The following is a 19,404-nucleotide window of genomic DNA, read 5'->3' as shown; positions in this document are numbered from 1 at the left end:
ATGAACAAACATTCAGTCAACAACACAATAGAAGACAGAGAATATATTTTTATGTTTAGAAATATTGTGAAACACGATCATTCCACTATTAATGCAGATATTATGGACATTTTATTTAAAACATGTAATTAAACTATAATTGTAGCTCCTTTAATTCAGACCCAAAATGTATTTGCTATGTGTGCTATTGCCCGGCTATTAAAATGGACAGGTGACTATTTGAGACTCAGCCTCAGAAATGTTTGGTCACATGGAATCAAGTGGTCACTAGATGGGGGTGTTGGGAGTGTTGAGTGTGTTGATATAACGGTAATAATGTCACATGGAATCAAGTGGTCACTAGATGTCTACGGTGCCAAAGAGAATTATAGTTGGGAGTGTTGGGAGTGTTAAGTAATAATGTCAAAATTCCACTTTTAACAACCATCAGAATTGGTTAAAAAAAGGTTATGCCTGAGTGGCACAGCGATCTAAGGTACTGTATCGCAGTGTTAGAGGTGTCACTATAGACCCGAGTGGTGCAGCAGTCTAAGGTACTAGATCACAGTGTTAGAGGTGTCACTATAGACCTGAGTGGTGCAGCGGTCTAAGGTACTAGATCACAGTGTTAGAGGTGTCACTATAGACCTGAGTGGTGCAGCGGTCTAAGGTACTAGATCACAGTGTTAGAGGTGTCACTATAGACCTGAGTGGTGCAGCGGTCTAAGGTACTAGATCACAGTGTTAGAGGTGTCACTATAGACCAGAGTGGTGCAGCAGTCTAAGGTACTAGATCACAGTGTTAGAGGTGTCACTATAGACCCGAGTGGTGCAGCGGTCTAAGGTACTGCATGGCAGTGCTAGAGGCGTCACTAGAAGCGTAACCCGGGTTCGATCCCGGGCTGTACCACAACCTGCCGTGATCGGGAGTTCCATAGGGCGGCACACAATTGGCCAAGCGTCGCCCGGTGTTTCCTCCTACACATTGGTGCAGCTGGCTTCCGGGTTAAGCGGGCGGGTGTTAAGAAGCGCGGTTTGACGGGTCATGTTTCAGAGGACGCATGACTCGACCTTCGCCTCCTGAGCCCATTGGGGAGTTGCAGCGATGAGACAAGATCCACATTGGGGAGTTGCAGCGATGAGACAAGATCCACATTGGGGAGTTGCAGCGATGAGACAAGATCCACATTGGGGAGTTGCAGCGATGAGACAAGATCCTTATTGGGGAGAAAAAACGGGGGTAAAATGATTTTTAAAAAAAATGACAACAAAGGTTGCATCCCAACGTGGCAATAAACAGCAGGCAAAGTGACCAGGACAAAATGAACTCAAACGTTTTACCATTGGAACACTTGATGTAATGATGTAATAATGGACAAAATGAACTCAAACGTTTTACCATTGGAACACTTGATGTAATGATGTAATAATGGACAAAATGAACTCAAACGTTTTACCATTGGAACACTTGATGTAATGATGTAATAATGGACAAAATGAACTCAAACGTTTTACCATTGGAACACTTGATGTAATGATGTAATAATGGACAAAATGAACTCAAACGTTTTACCATTGGAACACTTGATGTAATAATGGACAGAATGAACTCAAACGTTTTACCATTGGAACACTTGATGTAATGATGTAATAATGGACAGAATGAACTCAAACGTTTTACCATTTTACCCTCCATTTACAACAACGTCACTGAGCACCATCACTGTCTTTCCTTCGTGGATCTCCTGCATGTTTACATATCTGGCATTACTCATCTCATATGTATATACTGTATTCTATCCTATTCTACTGTATCTTAGTCTATGTATTACTCATCTCATATGTATATACTGTATTCTATCCTATTCTACTGTATCTTAGTCTATGCATTACTCATCTCATATGTATATACTGTATTCTATCCTATTCTACTGTATCTTAGTCTATGTATTACTCATCTCATATGTATATACTGTATTCTATCCTATTCTACTGTATCTTAGTCTATGTATTACTCATCTCTTATGTATATACTGTATTCTATCCTATTCTACTGTATCTGTCTATACCGCTCTGACATTGCTTGTCCATATATTTATATATATGAGTCACTGGCTTACTGGTGCTCTTCCATGCCGTCCCTAGGAGGGGTGCGTCACTTGAGTGGGTTGAGTCACTGACGTGGTCTTCCTGTCTGGGTTGGCGCCTTGTCTCAGGACGGTAAGTTGGTGGTTGAAGATATCCCTCTAGTGGTGTGGGGGCTGTGCTTTGGCAAAGTGGGTGGGGTTATATCCTGCCTGTTTGGCCCTGTCTGGGGGTATCATCGGATGGGGCCACAGTGTCTCCTGAACCCTCTTGTCTCAGCCTCTAGTATTTATGCTGCAGTAGTTTGTGTCGGGGGGCTAAGGTCAGTCTATTATATCTGGACTATTTCTCCTGTCTTATCCGGTGTCCTGTGTCAATTTAAGTATGCTCTCTCTAATTCTCTCTTTCTTTCTCTCTCTCAGAGAACCTGAGCCCCACGACCATGCCTCAGGACTACCTGGCATGATGACTCCTTGCAGTCCCTTGGCCGTGCTGCTGCTCCAGTTTCAACTGTTCTGCCTGCGGCTACGGAAACCTGACCTGTTCACCGGACATGCTACCTGTCCCAGACCAGCGGTTTTCAACTCTCTAGAGACAGCAGGAGCATTTACTCCTGAGGTGCTGACCTGTTGCACCCTCAACAACTACTGTGATTATTATTATTTGACCATGCTGGTCATTTATGAACATCTTGGTCATGTTCTGTTATAATCTCCACCCGGCACAGCCAGAAGAGGACTGGCCACCCCTCATAGCCTGGTTCCTCTCTAGGTTTCTTTCTAGTTTTGGCCTTTCTAGGGAGTTTTTCCAAGCCACCGTGCTTCTACACCTGCATTGCTTGCTGTTTGGGTTTTAGTCTGGGTTTCTATACAGGACTTTGAGATATCAGCTGATGTAAGAAGGGCTATATAAATATAAACACATTTGATTTGATTTATTCTTATTCCATTACTTAGATTTGTGTGTATTAGGTATTTGTGGTGACATTGGTAGATATTACTGCACTGTTGGAGTTAGAAACACAAGCATTTAGTTAGATATTACTGCACTGTTGGAGCTAGGAACACAAGCATTTAGTTAGATATTACTGCACTGTTGGAGCTAGGAACACAAGCATTTAGTTAGGTATTACTGCACTGTTGGAGCTAGAAACACAAGCATTTGGTTAGATATTACTGCACTGTTGGAGCTAGGAACACAAGCATTTGGTTAGATATTACTGCACTGTGGGAGCTAGAAACACAAGCATTTAACTACACCCGCAATAACATACATATGTGACAAATAACATTTAAATTATTATGAAGGTCACTTGTGTAAAATGTACTTTTCCTCACTCATCTTTTGACATTGCTTATGCATATTCGGTGGCCTGACTGCGTCCAGACTATGTCAAAGGTCCATCCTGGTAGATCTGAACCTAATGCAGCTTGGAGTGATCAGATGTCACATTTAGGTACCAGGTGTAACTGAAGCCATAGATGCTCCATATCATTTACTGTGTTTTATATAATATGACTAAATGTGTTTCTGTGTTGCAGGGGCAGTCAAGAAATGGAACGGCAAGGCCACAGAACATGATATAAGCAGAGCTGTGGGAGACCACCTCAAGCCCCTGGTAGAGCCGGGGGTGGTGTTTACCACTCCACCACGCCTTCAGCAGGCTTGAAAAGTGGGATTGAGACTGATTTTCATACCAAGATGGACCAAGAGTCTGTTGATTGGTCAGTCATTGGGTTAATTTGTTTTGCAATATGTTCAAATCAAATCAAGCTTAATTTATACAGCACATTTCAGACATGGATGCAACACAACGGCTTCACAGGAAAAAACAACGAAAATAAAGAGATATTTAGTACAAACTTAAGAGAAAAAAACAGAAGAAAAACTGAAAGACTAAACGAGCATTGTAAAGAAATGTCATTGTTTAAAATATTAATTGGATGCAATATCCAACCCAAAATATAACTTGTTTTTTTAGGAGGGGCTCTGAAAGACACTATGGGGGTGTCCACTGAAAATTGACTAGTAACAACAACTGGGACCTAAAAGACAACCACCATGAGACCCACTAAATCTGCCCAAGAGGCAAACAAAAGAAAAACTCACAACAAACTTACAGACAGGAAGCAAACCAAAAAGGTGGAGCAACTAAAGGTGTTGACTCTCCACATCTATCAAGACAACAGGAGCACTGGGCCAGACACTCTTAAATAGAACCTGGACCAGCTCAGGTGAAACACCTTCCCACTAACGAGATGGACAAGCCAGCACAGGTGTAACACATACTGACTGTTCTGTTCTGCCTGCGGCTATGGAACCCTGACCTGTCTACCGGACGTACTACCTGTCCCAGACCTGCTGTTTTCAACTCTCTAGAGACAGCAGGAGCGGTAGAGATACTCTTAATGATCGGCTATGAAAAGCCAACTGACATTTACTCCTGATTATTATTTGACCATGCTGGTCATTTATGAACATTTGAACATCTTGGCCATGTTCTGTTATAATCTCCACCCGGCACAGCCAGAAGAGGACTGGCCACCCCTCAGTCTGGTTCCTCTCTAGGTTTCTTCCTAGGTTTTGGCATTTCTAGGGAGTTTTTCCTAGCCACCGTGCTTCTACACCTGCATTGCTTGCTGTTTGGGGTTTTAGGCTGGGTTTCTGTACAGCACTTCGAGATATTAGCTGATGTACGAAGAGCTATTTAAAATAAACTTGATTTGACTAACGAGGTGACACCAATCAGTGCGTCCTACGTGCTAACGAGCTAGACGTGCTAACGAGCTAGACGTGCTAAAGTCCAACCTCAAAACATAAATGGAAAAACCAAAGCCTGTAACACTTTCCCCCTTAAGAAAACAAATATATCCTATGTTTTTGTTGGACAAGTTTGCTCACCACTGACAGAAAACAACTTTCATTTCACATAATCAACTACAATGCTTCTACAATATAAACATAGTGTCTACTGGCTGTATAAATCTAGCAACTCCTCTCATACTGGGAATAATTACAGGTGCACCTTACAGTATATCATACATGGTCTTAACTAGTAAACACAGATTCTAGTTTTCATCCAGTTCACATAGCTGCCTGGGCCCTGTTTACACCTCCAAGGTGCCCCCCTCACACAGGAATACACACTCAAAGCCTACGAGGCTTTTCTAAAAACTCCACTACGTTTGAGATGTGGTATCCACTCGGCTCGCTGCCTCTCAGATCAAAGGTGGGTCCATCTGCTCTGTTGCCGAAGTTTGGTCTCCCTGAGATCCCAAGTTTGAGGGATCCCTCGTGTACCATTTACCCAGGTCGTCAGGAGCCAGGTCATTTACCCAGGTCGTCAGGAGCCAGGTCATTTACCCAGGTCATTTACCCAGGTCGTCAGGAGCCAGGTCATTTACCTAGGTCGTCAGGAGCTAGGTCATTTACCCAGGTCGTCAGGAGCTAGGTCATTTACCCAGGTCGTCAGGAGCCAGGTCATTTACCCAGGTCGTCAGGAGCTAGGTCATTTACCCAGGTCGTCAGGAGCCAGGTCATTTACCCAGGTCGTCAGGAGCCAGGTCATTTACCCAGGTCGTCAGGAGCCAGGTCATTTACCCAGGTCGTCAGGAGCCAGGTCATTTACCCAGGTCGTCAGGAGCCAGGTCATTTACCCAGGTCATTTACCCAGGTCGTCAGGAGCCAGGTCAGTTACCCAGGTCATTTACCCAGGTCATCAGGAGCCAGGTCATTTACCCTGGTCGTCAGGAGCCAGGTCAGTTACCCAGGTCATCAGGAGCCAGGTCAGTTACCCAGGTCGTCAGGAGCCAGGTCATTTACCCAGGTCGTCAGGAGCCAGGTCATTTACCCAGGTCGTCAGGAGCCAGGTCATTTACCCAGGTCGTCAGGAGCCAGGTCATTTACCCAGGTCATTTACCCAGGTCGTCAGGAGCCAGGTCAGTTACCCAGGTCATTTACCCAGGTCATCAGGAGCCAGGTCATTTACCCTGGTCGTCAGGAGCCAGGTCAGTTACCCAGGTCATCAGGAGCCAGGTCAGTTACCCAGGTCGTCAGGAGCCAGGTCATTTACCCAGGTCGTCAGGAGCCAGGTCATTTACCCTGGTCGTCAGGAGCCAGGTCAGTTACCCAGGTCATCAGGAGCCAGGTCAGTTACCCAGGTCGTCAGGAGCCAGGTCATTTACCCAGGTCGTCAGGAGCCAGGTCACCAAGTGAAGATTAACATCCCCATTGCCAAATGTGGTGGTTAACTTCTTTAATATCAAATGAGGAGAGAAACTTATCACACAAGTCAGAGTTATTCTTTAACTAAATCTGTATTCACTTCTAAATAAGGGAGCAGGTCAATACAACGTACACATATAAAGTGAATCAATTGAAGGCTCTATGATAATGATGGCTGGTCGACCCACAGGACAAAAGTACAAAGGTCTTTTATAGCCAAGATACTCTCCTTTCAACCTACATGACCGATAATAGATGTACAGAACGGGTCACAAGGTTTAGATTTGAATCAAAGATAGTTATAATTCTCAGCAGACAGTATCTGCTGTAAAAACAGTACTCTTTGTGTAGAGACCAGGGTCTGGCCCTGAGGTCATCTCTCCCTGGTACCATGTAGAACAGAAACAGTACTCTGTGTGTAGAGACCAGGGTCTGGCCCTGAGGTCATCTCTCCCTGGTACCATATAGAACAGAAACATTCACGTCCACTAGCTTCTAGAACTGTCGTCCACTTGGAACGAGCCCAAACAAAACTCATCTCCAAAAACAGAAAAACATGCAGTCAAAATAAGATCCATGGCAACTCACTGGCTAAACGCAAAACACAAAACTTTTTGACTGCCAACCTTGAGACAATCAGAAACCAAGTTGTCCTGCACCAAAAACGCTGTTGTTTTGACAAGTAGCAATAAACTACTGATATCGATTAGGGGGGAAATTAGGTTGTATGTGATATGGAAACTAACACAACTAAAAAAACACATGGAAATGGGAGATATATTTTACCTCACTGGTTAGAGGACAACCTGCAGAAGACAGTCAGCTACATTTTGGAGTGATGCATTTAAATGTAGGGGTCACTAAACAAAGGAACACAACACTTATTTGTCATAACTCACCAATATCATGCTAAAATAATTTGTGCGAGAGGAGGGAGATGAGATTGCACGTCCTGTTAAAACTAACAGCTCAAAAACCACACGGAATCTGGGGGTAACCTGTACATCCCTGGTTAGAGAACAATTTGTAGAAAACAGATCGCTACATTTTGAAGTGTTGCATTTTGATTCAAGTGGGTCACCAACGTGGGAAGTGTAACAGGGACAAATGTTTAGGCTTCTACATTGTGACATCATTAAAATACTCCTACTACAATGTTAAAACATTCTACATTGTGACATTATTTCATTGATATCATGAAACAACTTTATGTTTAATCAGAGATCTTTTATCAGAGTATCTCTTCCCCTGTGTGTGTCCGCTTGTGTATATTCCGGCTGTTTGGCTGAGTAAAACTCTTCCCACATTGATCACAGCTATATGGTTTCTCTCCTGTGTGTGTTCTATGGTGTATAGTTAGATAGCTAGAAGAAGAAAAACTCTTCCTACATTGATCACAGCTATAAGGTTTCTCTCCTGTGTGTGTTCTTTGGTGTATAGTTAGATAGCCAGAAGTAGTAAAACTCTTCCCACATTGATCACAGCTATAAGGTTTCTCTCCTGTGTGTGTTCTCTGGTGTGTAGTCAGATGGCTAGATTTAGCAAAACTCTTCCCACATTGATCACAGCTATATGGTTTCTCTCCTGTGTGTGTTCTCTGGTGTGCAGTCAGATTGCTAGATGTAGTAAAACTCTTCCCACATTGATCACAGCTATAAGATTTCTCTCCTGTGTGTGTTCTATGGTGTGATTTCAGGGAGCCTGACTGAGTAAAACTCCTCCCACATTGATCACAGCTATAAGGTTTCTCTCCTGTGTGTGTTCTCTGGTGTATTTTAAGTTCTGATGAAGATTTGCAACGTGTCCCACAGTCAGAGCAGCAAATAGATTTCCTCCCTGTGGGCCTCTGCTGGTGTTTCTTGAGGAGTTCTGATCTGGAGAGACTTTTCCCTGCCCCATGATGTTGTCGAGGCTCCCCAGAGGATCCACGATAGTCACATCTCTCTCCTGTGTGAACAACAAGTTCAGACAGATGGTTAAAGGCCTGCAAAAGCAGAAATCCACTGTGTATTTGAGGTAAAAGGTGATGCCCAGAGGTCTGTTAAATTATTTTACAATTGTCTTAAGACAGTCAAACCTAAGCAGTGTGCCAGACAAGCTTTGATCTCCAAAAATGGCCCCTTTATGTGTTTGCTAAAATTGCGGCACGAGGGCGATGCACACACAATTTAATTGCAGAAACACTTCCCTGCTAATGAGGAAACCACTAGTTATGGATGTAGTATATCTGCTAATGAGGAAACCACTAGTTATGGATGTAGTATATCTGCCTGGAACAAAAATGGTGAGCAAAGATTTTAGTTTTCCCCAATGTATTCTGAATATTACAGCGCAAGATCAGGAGTGCTACTCAAGGAAACTCACATTAAGCTCTGTGTCTATTTACTAATTCACCACCATGGGGGAAAACTCAGGGGAGTTCTCATAGGCTGACAGCAAAAATAGCCTCCATTTACAGGTTGTTTATGAGTGCATTTCACATTACTTTTGGATTATAATTGTAAGGCTCGCTTGAATCCCCTGCTTAAAATGTTTGTGTTATTGTCGCAAATCAACTGCTTTATACTTATAAAACACTTCAACCAGTAAAATGCTCTTTAGCTAGCTTTGCCATCAGCCTGAAACTGAGGGTTTGTACATTAAGTGTTTCACAAATTGGCCCATAACTTCACCTAACAACAACATAGACCTACTGTAGGACCCATAACTTCACCTAACAATAACATAGACCTACTGTAGGACCCATAACTTCACCTAACAATAACATAGACCTACTGTAGGACCCAAAACTTCACCTAACAACATAGACCTACTGTAGGACCCATAACTCCACCTAACAACAACATAGACCTAGGACTATAATACACTAGGCTACTCTGTAATGTGTTGTCATTCTAAATGTCCTGAATAAAGGAAAATATCTCTGTGTGTTGTACAATAGCCTATCCATCAAGGAACAGTTCTCTACACATTATGAGCTAAGTATCTCCGTGTCCAAACAGACTAACGGGACCCTACTGTAAATCAATCAGACCCTATTATAAATCAAGCAGACAATAACATTATAACATTATAAACATCAATTTGTTAGGGATGTTGGATCCAACATGGAGCACAGCATAACTGTCTTTACCAGAGTAATGAATGAAGAAGCACTTTGGTTGTTGTTGCATGTTGTGATATTTATCATGTGACTGTCATTCAGAAAATGATTTCCTGGATCAGCTGATGATAGTTGAACATGTGACTAACTAAACAGCTACAGTATTAAGAATTATGTGTAATTATTGAAGAACCACATTAATGACAGTATCCATTTGGGTGTTGTCAATAAAGTTAAGGTGACTCTCGGTTAGAACCATTGGATTTAGCACACTCTGAAATTATTTAGGATTTCTGTGCCCATGAAAACTGTTTTCCCAGCGTAACATAAGGAGCCACAAAATGTTACGTAGGTAGAGTGCATTTTCAGAGATCTGAATACAAAAAAACTGTACTAACAGGACAATAACCTAAACCACAAGGCCAAATCTACACTGGAGGAGCTTACCAAGATGACATTGAATGATCCTGAGTGGCCTAGTTACAGTTTGGACTTAAATCGTCTTTAAAATCTATGGAAAGACTTGAAATTGGCTTTCTAGCAATGATCAACAACCAACTTGGCAGAACAGGAAGGATTTTAAAAAGAATAATTAATATTCACATGAAGATCTGTCTCCTATTGGTTGACATCACAACTTCCCATCAAGCCAACTCCTTGAAGGCCTTACTATGACATCACTCACTCCTTCTGGTTTGCAGTTGTCTAAAAAAACACTATTTTGCTCAAAACATTTATTTGTTTCCCATTAGTGTGTTTGTACTTTACTGTATTTATATATCACTTTTCAACAGGAAAAGTTTTTTAAAAATCACTGGAGGACGTCATGAACAATTCATACAGTACAGAAAAACATATTCAAGTGTAGAATGCCACTTCAAAAAATCACACATTACTTCAACAACAGCAGAGTTTGTGTCCCTGTTTAATTCAGATAGTACTCACTGTATTTACTGGTGTTAATCAGATCAATGCCCCTGTTTTATAAGATAGTACTCACTGTATTTACTGGTGTTAATCAGGTCAATGTCCCTGTTTAATTCAGATAGTACTCACTGTATTTACTGGTGTTAATCAGATCAATGCCCCTGTTTTATAAGATAGTACTCACTGTATTTACTGGTGTTAATCAGATCAATGGCCCTGTTTTATAAGATAGTACTCACTGTATTTACTGGTGTTAATCAGATCAATGCCCCTGTTTAATAAGATAGTACTCACTGTATTTACTGGTGTTAATCAGGTCAATGTCCCTGTTTAATTCAGATAGTACTCACTGTATTTACTGGTGTTAATCAGATCAATGCCCCTGTTTTATAAGATAGTACTCACTGTATTTACTGGTATTAATCAGATCAATGGCCCTGTTTTATAAGATAGTACTCACTGTATTTACTGGTGTTAATCAGATCAATGTCCCTGTTTAATTAAGATAGTACTCACTGTATTTACTGGTGTTAATCAGATCTCCAGCCCTCTCTTCTTCATCCTCCTCTAATGTGACAGTAATCTCCCCCTCTTCATCCTCCACTCCAAAAACTTCATCTTCCTCCTTTTCTTTCACAGAAAAATCATCCTCCTCTTTCACTCCATAAACTCTGAACGCGTCTTTCTCTTCTTCTTTCACTGTAACACCCTCTACTTCTTGTTTTACTGTGACATCCTCTTCTTCCTTCTCCTCTTTCACGACAATGTTCAGCCCCAGGGCTTCTTTCTCCGTCCAGCAGACCTCCTCTTCTTTAACAAGAGGGGAGTAGTTTAGCGAGCTCATGTTCAGGGATGTTAGCTAGCTAGCTATCATTAGCGACTAGGCTAGTGCTAACTTAACCAGCCAGCTACTATAGCTGACTAATACAAAATAACGTAATATTCAATTAAATAGGTTAACAAGTAGATACGACATAAGTGTGTCTAAAACACAGTAGCTAATATACACCGAAAGCGTCTAAATAGCTTGAATCTTTCGGCTATGTTGGCTAGCAAGCTACCGAGGTGGTTAACGGGCTGTTTATGAAGAACCGTCCACTAGATAATACGTCACGCTGACAGCGTCGCCTGAAAGACGCACATCGCCGTCTGCTGACTGGAGGGGAAACGCAGTTGAGGATCATATTTTATTTTCAGACAAAGATTATTTTAAATGGATTTTGTTAAATAATACTATTATATTGAGACATACAAAGACAGGAATGTGTTGATTGATTAGTGAGGGAAAAAAATGTTTACTACAGCACATTTAAGGCAGTTTCATTACGTTATATTACATCTAAATTAGCAGCTAGCTACTGTAGGTCTATACTGCTCCTACATGGTGTAACAATACATCATATAGATGTATATAATGAACAGACTAGGTCTATACTGCTCCGACATGGTGTAACAATACATCATGTAGATGTATATAATGAACAGACTAGGTCTATACTGCTCCTACATGGTGTAACAATACATCATGTAGATGTATATAATGAAAAGACTAGGTCTATACTGCTCCTACATGGTGTAACAATACATCATGTAGATGTATATAATGAACAGACTAGGTCTATACTGCTCCTACATGGTGTAACAATACATCATGTAGATGTATATAATGAACAGACTAGGTCCATACTGCTCCTACATGGTGTAACAATACATCAAGTAGATGTATATAATGAACAGACTAGGTCTATACTGCTCCTACATGGTGTAACAATACATCATGTAGATGTATATAATGAACAGACTAGGTCTATACTGCTCCTACATGGTGTAACAATACATCATGTAGATGTATATAATGAACAGACTAGGTCTATACTGCTCCTACATGGTGTAACAATACATCATGCAGATGTATATAATGAACAGACTAGGTCTATACTGCTCCTACATGGTGTAACAATACATCATGTAGATGTATATAATGAACAGACTAGGTCTATACTGCTCCTACATGGTGTAACAATACATCATGTAGATGTATATAATGAACAGACTAGTTCTATACTGCTCCTACATGGTGTAACAATACATCATGTAGATGTAAATAATGAACAGACTAGGTCTATACTGCTCCTACATGGTGTAACAATACATCATGTAGATGTATATAATGAACAGACTAGGTCTATACTGCTCCAACATGGTGTAATAATACATCATGTAGATGTACACTACCATTCAAAAGTTTGGGGTCACTTAGAAATGTCCTTGTTTTTTAAAGAAAATCAATTTTTTAAATTTGTTTACCTGTTTTTGCTTTGTCATTATGGGGTATTGTGATGTCATTATGGGGCAATGTGATGTCTTATGGGGTATTGTGATGTCATTATTGGGTATTGTGTGTAGATTGATGAGGGAAAAAATTATGTAATCCATTTTAGAATAAGTCTGTAACATAACAAAATGTGGAAAAAGTGAAGGGGTCTGAATGCTTTCCGAATGCATTGTATATATAGGGGCAGTACTTAGTGACACCACTTCATGAAACAGGAGGTACAAATATTTAACATAGTTTCACAGTATCAACATTCAATGTTTCAAAATATATGACCAAGCTGGAAGTGGAAACACCAGCCCAGCCACAATCCTAGAGGTTCACTGATGATCAACCTCCTCCTTCACATCTGACTCCTGATGATCAACTTCCTCCTTCACATCTGACTCCTGATGATCAACCTCCTCTTTCACATCTGACTCCTGATGATCAACCTCCTCCTTCACATCTGACTCCTGATGATCAACCTCCTCCTTCACATCTGACTCCAGTGATCAACCTCCTCCTTCACATCTGACTCCTGATGATCAACCTCCTCTTTCACATCTGACTCCTGATGATCCACCTCCTCCTTCACATCTGACTCCTGATGATCAACCTCCTCCTTCACATCTGACTCCAGTGATCAACCTCCTCCTTCACATCTGACTCCTGATGATCAACCTCCTCCTTCACATCTGACTCCTGATGATCAACCTCCTCCTTCACATCTGACTCCTGATGATCAACCTCCTCCTTCACATCTGACTCCTGATCATCAACCTCCTCCTCCACCTCTGACTCCTGATGATCAACCTCCTCCTTCACATCTGACTCCTGATGATCAACCTCCTCCTTCACATCTGACTCCTGATGATCAACCTCCTCCTTCACATCTGACTCCAGTGATCAATCCAGAGCGTCTTCTTTTTTGGGGAATCCCGATGGACGACGTCATCCAATAGGACGTCATCACCACCACCGCCCACAAGTTAATTGTCTTTCAGGTTATTAATGGGAAGAACATTAGCAATATGTCCTGTCTGGTAACTTGTCTCGTTCAAAGGATTCACATTGGCAGGTGCACAGGGAGAAACACCATTAAAAAAACTCAGTTGATCTTAAACTGCGGAAACACTTTTGGAAGTCTTTAACTGCATCAACGTCTGTGGCCTGTGATGTTGGGACAAATGATAGTCCCTTATTATACAAGAGACAAAATTCACAAATTCTACAGCACAACGGCAGAGTCATGTCTTCAGTGTAAAACTAACAATGACTCAATAATCCTTCTGGGAATGTTATGATGTCATAAAGTTATGGGCAGAGTTAGAAAGTTGGCTGTCAGAAGTACAGTTATACAATGTAAAATTACTTTTAATCTGTCTGTCTGTATATTTCAAAACATGGCATTTGAGGGTGCAGTGAGATACCCTAGAGTTGGACGATACTTTGCTCATAAATCATCTTAAAAATTATACTTAATTAAACCTGGAAATCCACCAATCCTCTGTTGTTAATTCAATAGAAAGGTCAAATGCTTTATTATCTAAAAGTTGAAAGCGACAGAGAAATAAAATGGTGCTGATGAATGCGCTGGCTGTGTTCTAGTGGGTCTGGGCAGGTGTGATGTAGTTAATGGAGATGGAGGTGTGTTCTAGTGGGTCTGGGCAGTTGTGATGTAGTTAATGGAGATGGGGGTGTGTTCTAGTGGGTCAGGTGTGATGTAGTTAATGGAGATGGAGGTGTGTTCTAGTGGGTCTGGACAGGTGTGATGAAGTTAATGGAGATGGAGGTGTGTTGTAGTGGGTCTGGGCAGGTGTGATGTAGTTAATGGAGATGGAGGTGTGTTGTAGTGGGTCTGGGCAGGTGTGATGTAGTTAATGGAGATGGAGGTGTGTTCTAGTGGGTCTGGGCAGGTGTGATGTAGTTCATGGAGATGGAGGTGTGTTGTAGTGGGTCTGGGCAGGTGTGATGTAGTTAATGGAGATGGAGGTGTGTTCTAGTGGGTCTGGGCAGGTGTGATGTAGTTAATGGAGATGGAGGTGTGTTCTAGTGGGTCTGGGCAGGTGTGATGTAGTTAATGGAGATGGAGGTGTGTTCTAGTGGGTCTGGGCAGGTGTGATGGAGTTAATGGAGATGGAGGTGTGTTGTAGTGTGTCTGGGCAGGTGTGATGGAGTTAATGGAGATGGAGGTGTGTTCTAGTGGGTCTGGGCAGGTGTGATGTAGTTAATGGAGATGGAGGTGTGTTCTAGTGGGTCTGAGCAGGTGTGATGTAGTTAATGGAGATGGAGGTGTGTTCTAGTGGGTCTGGGCAGGTGTGATGTAGTTAATGGAGATGGAGGTGTGTTCTAGTGGGTCTGGGCAGGTGTGATGTAGTTAATGGAGATGGAGGTGTGTTCTAGTGGGTCTGGGCAGGTGTGATGTAGTTAATGGAGATGGAGGTGTGTTCTAGTGGGTCTGGACAGGTGTGATGTAGTTAATGGAGATGGAGGTGTGTTCTAGTGGGTCTGGGCAGGTGTGATGTAGTTAATGTTTCTATGATGTTGTTTGTATGTGTATGTTTTTTATTGTTTATAAAATATCAAATAAAATATCAAAACATTTCCAATGCAAAATAACACCTCACAGTTCTATTTTTGGAGTTATTACATTAAACCAATCAGAATTTAGAAGAATGCCAAAGTCAGGTGTGAAGTAATATGGAGGACCAGCCTATTCCCTATGATGTACAGTAATCCCTCGTTTATCGCGGGGGTTACGTTCCGAAAATGACCCGCGATAAGTGAAATCCGCGAAATAGAAAACTTCTTTTTTTTTTACAATTAGCAACTATTACATGTATACAAATACAGTGACTCACGTGTAGGCCGTTTCACTGCTCTTCAGACTGGGCCGCTGCATCCTGACTGCGCTCTGCAGTGTTCTCTTCTTCTGAAGCCCGCGGTGCAGGTGTGTTTGTTCGGGAGAAGAGCATAGTGATAGGCAGCTGTTGTCGCTCTTTTTTCTTCTTTGCAAAAAGATCCTTGTACACCGACATGCCACCATCGATTACGTTGGAGAACTGTAATGAACGGCTCATCAAAGGGTCCCATTCCTCAGCTACTCGCTTAAGTTCAGTGGCCATTCGCACCATGGTTGCTAAGCGACCAAGCGTTAGTCCTTCCTTCCTTCCTGGCCAACTTAATGTAAATTTGCCAAGCTGTTTTATGTACGTACACATAACTGCACGAGACGACAAAATGATAGCACAATTCGTAGCATGTTTTGATACAAGAAGCGGGAGTGAGTTTTTAGCGAATCAGAATGCAGAGCACAATGCACCAAAAAAAAATAAAAAATGCATTATGAAAATCCGCGAAATAGCGAATCCGCGATAAGTGAACCGCGAAGTGGCGAGGGATCACTGTATACTACAACAGAAATAACTTAAAATGTATAACTTTAAATTAAACCAATAATTTGCACTCATGACTTGAGTGATTAAAGTAAACCAACGTTTTGGAAATACAGAACGCCATCTAACCAAATATCAAAGAATGTTAGCTATATGCAGTTATCTTAGCCAGCCAGCTAACATTAGCTATATGCAGTTATCTTAACCAGCCAGCTAACATTAGCTATATGCAGTTATCTTAGCCAGCCAGCTAACATTAGCTATATTCAGTTATCTTAGCCAGCCAGCTTACATTAGCTATATGTAGTTATCTTAGCCAGCCAGCTAACATTAGCTATATGCAGTTATCTTAGCCAGCCAGCTAACATTAGCTATATTCAGTTATCTTAGCCAGCCAGCTAACATTAGCTATATGCAGTTATCTTAGCCAACCAGGTATTAGCCTAACCAGCGTAGCCAGTCAGCCAAAGTTAGCTATTTAGCCAACTAGCATTAGCCTAACCAGCGTAGCCAACTAGTACGGTTATGGTCAGCGAGACCAACTACCGGAGACCAATCAGAACCCAACTAACAGTAAGACAACGTGGAAAAAGTTACAAAACTCCCCTAGTCTAATTCACAAAAAACATGCTGAAAAGTAGTGATGGGGAAACAAAGCTTCCTGAATCATTGGCTCTTTCCAGCCAATTGTGTCCAAAATAGGTTCATTACTCAAGGCTTTGAACGACACAGAATTTAGAACAGCCACCTTTTATAGATGAAGTCACACGCCGTAGCAGCGTAGCCATTATGTCATATATTAAACCACTGGCCGTGTTCGAGAGCATCAAATCCATGCTGCGTTGTGGGAAACGGTGACTGGCTGACTGATTTATAAATAATAATGAGTAGTTATTTATGATGCAAGGTGATTTGTAAATTAGTCAGTCAGCAGTCAGCAGCCACCAGCAATGTCGGCTGCAATGTCGAACGAGCCCAATATCAAACCAATCAGGTGTTCGACGAAATGATTCTTCAGACGTCATTGATCACGTGCTGCTGATAAAGTGACACTGCTTTGAATTATACCGCTTAGCGATTTCAATACAGGCCTCATAGCTCCAGTCTCAAACTTAACCCCGTTCCTGCTGAAGAAGAGAAGGTCTGCTGGATGGAGAAAGAAGCTCTCGCGAAAGAGGAGGACGACGAGGAGCCTATTACAATACAAAAACAAGTCGAGGTTGAGGCTGTTACCGTGAAAGAAGAAGAGAAAGACGTTTCAGTTAAAGAAGAGGAAGACACGTTCAGAGTGAAAGAGGATGACGAAGTTTCAGTGAAAGAAGAGGAGACTGACGATGAACGTAAGTACTGTCTTAACAGAAGCACAAACTCTGTGGTTGGAAGTTGAACTGATGCTTGGTGTTAAAGCGGAAATCTGCAATTGCTACATCCATATTTTGACTTTAAAATTATTTATTTAATTATATATATATATATGATATATTTTTTTATAGCCATTGATTCTTGAAGAATATAACACATGCCTCATGAGCTTAGTTCACCTGTTTTCCCCATCAGAACCCCAAATACACTTTTTTACTCCAATGTTTAGAAACAATGTAAATCAACACTGTATAGCCTCAACATGGTTAAAACTATAATGTTGATATCATGGATGGTCAGTCCTTTCATCCATAGTCTGTCTATGAATTTGAGACTAGTAAAATTTCTCCAGCCCCATCATCTTATTACCAAAACAGTGGTGGAATTACAGCTTTGTTATTGGTTGAACTGCAGATTGGTTGATTGATTGTTGTGTGGCTTTTTTAAAGGGGCAACCTCGTATTTAAACAAACAAAATGGCTGCCCGGAGTCCTGAGCTGTGTTAGAATACTCATACTAACTGCACTATTTGTGAAGTAAATTGAGGATATAGTCTGCTTATTGGTCATAGTATGATGTAGTTAGTATAACAAAAGTTCCCGGATGTCGTACTAAATTCGCCAAAATATGATGTAAACTCTTAGTACTTTAGGGCACATAATGCAATTCTTCAGGAAATGGGCGTGGCTTCAACGTTTTCAGAATAGAAGAAAATGGGGGAAATAATGCAGCCGAAGTCCAACGAGAGAGCGGATACAAATGAACTGCTTTAAATAATTATGACAAATGTTGAGCAATGTAATAAAGTAATGACTTTCAAAATAAGTTACCTTACACGTTAAATGACTATTGTTGTTCACTTGACAATCTTAAGACAAATGTCAAATAATGAACATTCATTACAGACGTCATTGTTTGTACAACATCATGGCTACACATCACATTTTACAGTGGATTTCCGCTGTTGTGGGCCTTAAACCATCTGTCTGACTTGTTGTTCACACAGGAGAGAGACTTGTCTATCATGGATCCTCTGGGGAGCCTCAACAACCTCATGATGCTGACGAGGCAGAGAAGAGTCTCTCCACGTTGAAACACCAGCAGAGAACCACAGGGCAGAAATCTCATTGCTGCTCTGACTGTGGGAAAGGTTGCACATCTTCATCAGAACATAAAATACACCAGAGAACACACACAGGAGAGAAACCTTATAGCTGTGATCAATGTGAGAAAAGTTTGACCACATCTTGCTCTCTGACTGTACACCAGAGAACACACACAGGAGAGAAACCTTATAGCTGTGATCAATGTGGGATGAGTTTTGGCCAATCTGGAGAGCTGACTTCACACCAGAGAAAACACACAGGAGAGAAACCTTATAGTTGTAATCATTGTGAGAAGAGTTTTCCTACATCGAGCCAGCTGACTTCACACCAGAGAACACACACAGGAGATAAACCTCATAGCTGTGATCAATGTGACAAGAGATACTCTGAATAAAGATCCCTGATCAAACATCAGAAAATACATGAAGAAGTTGTTTCATGATATCAATGAAATAATGTTACAATGTAGAATGTTTTAACATTGTAGTAGGAGTATTTTAATGATGTCACAATGTAGAATGTTTTAACATTGTAGTAGGAGTATTTTAATGATGTCACAATGTAGAATGTTTTAACATTGTAGAAGGAGTATTTTAATGATGTCACAATGTAGAATGTTTTAACATTGTAGTAGGAGTATTTTAATGATGTTCTACCTTATCGTTTGCCCTGTTCAATTGATTGCAGCATGATATGGATATTAGCCTCAGGGGAAATCTAGGCTCTGAATTGAAAGAGTATTATTTAACAAAAAGTAACTAACAAAAAAAGAGCTGTGTTACACTTACTGTTGGTGACCCACTTTAATCAAAATGCAGCACTTCAAAATGTAGCCAGCTGTTTTCTACAAGTTGAAAAAGCTGCTTGTTTAAAAAAACCTCTTATGGCTCAAAAATCAGCAGTGAG

At 41.2% G+C, this 19,404-nt stretch overlaps 1 protein-coding gene and 1 long non-coding RNA gene across 3 annotated transcripts in view; one reads left to right on the top strand and one right to left on the bottom strand.

Annotated features, from left to right (window-relative positions):
• LOC139549388 (zinc finger protein 180-like) overlaps positions 1 to 11,387 on the bottom strand; it is a 175,557-nt gene extending 164,170 nt beyond the window's left edge. Inside the window, exons 1-2 of one of the 2 annotated variants that reach the window (XM_071359854.1) lie at positions 10,835 to 11,387; positions 6,305 to 8,235 (exon numbers count right to left, since the gene is read on the bottom strand). In XM_071359854.1, the coding sequence (XP_071215955.1) occupies positions 7,520 to 8,235; positions 10,835 to 11,162 (1,044 nt within the window). In that variant the 5' untranslated portion in view covers positions 11,163 to 11,387 and the 3' untranslated portion in view covers positions 6,305 to 7,519. Of the gene's footprint in view, positions 1 to 6,304; positions 8,236 to 10,834 lie in introns of those variants that run through there. The other variant, XM_071359861.1, reaches the window with a different exon arrangement.
• Positions 1,759 to 4,231, top strand: LOC139550609 (uncharacterized). Its single transcript, XR_011670091.1, has 3 exons — positions 1,759 to 2,199; positions 2,487 to 2,682; positions 3,606 to 4,231. It is a non-coding gene; the product is annotated as an uncharacterized lncRNA (long non-coding RNA).
• Positions 11,388 to 19,404: the final 8,017 nt, after the last annotated feature.

Source organism: Salvelinus alpinus, chromosome 2 (assembly GCF_045679555.1).
Source record: "Salvelinus alpinus chromosome 2, SLU_Salpinus.1, whole genome shotgun sequence".
NCBI classification, from domain to species: Eukaryota; Metazoa; Chordata; class Actinopteri; order Salmoniformes; family Salmonidae; genus Salvelinus; species Salvelinus alpinus.
This window is presented reverse-complemented; position numbering and strand designations above follow the sequence as displayed.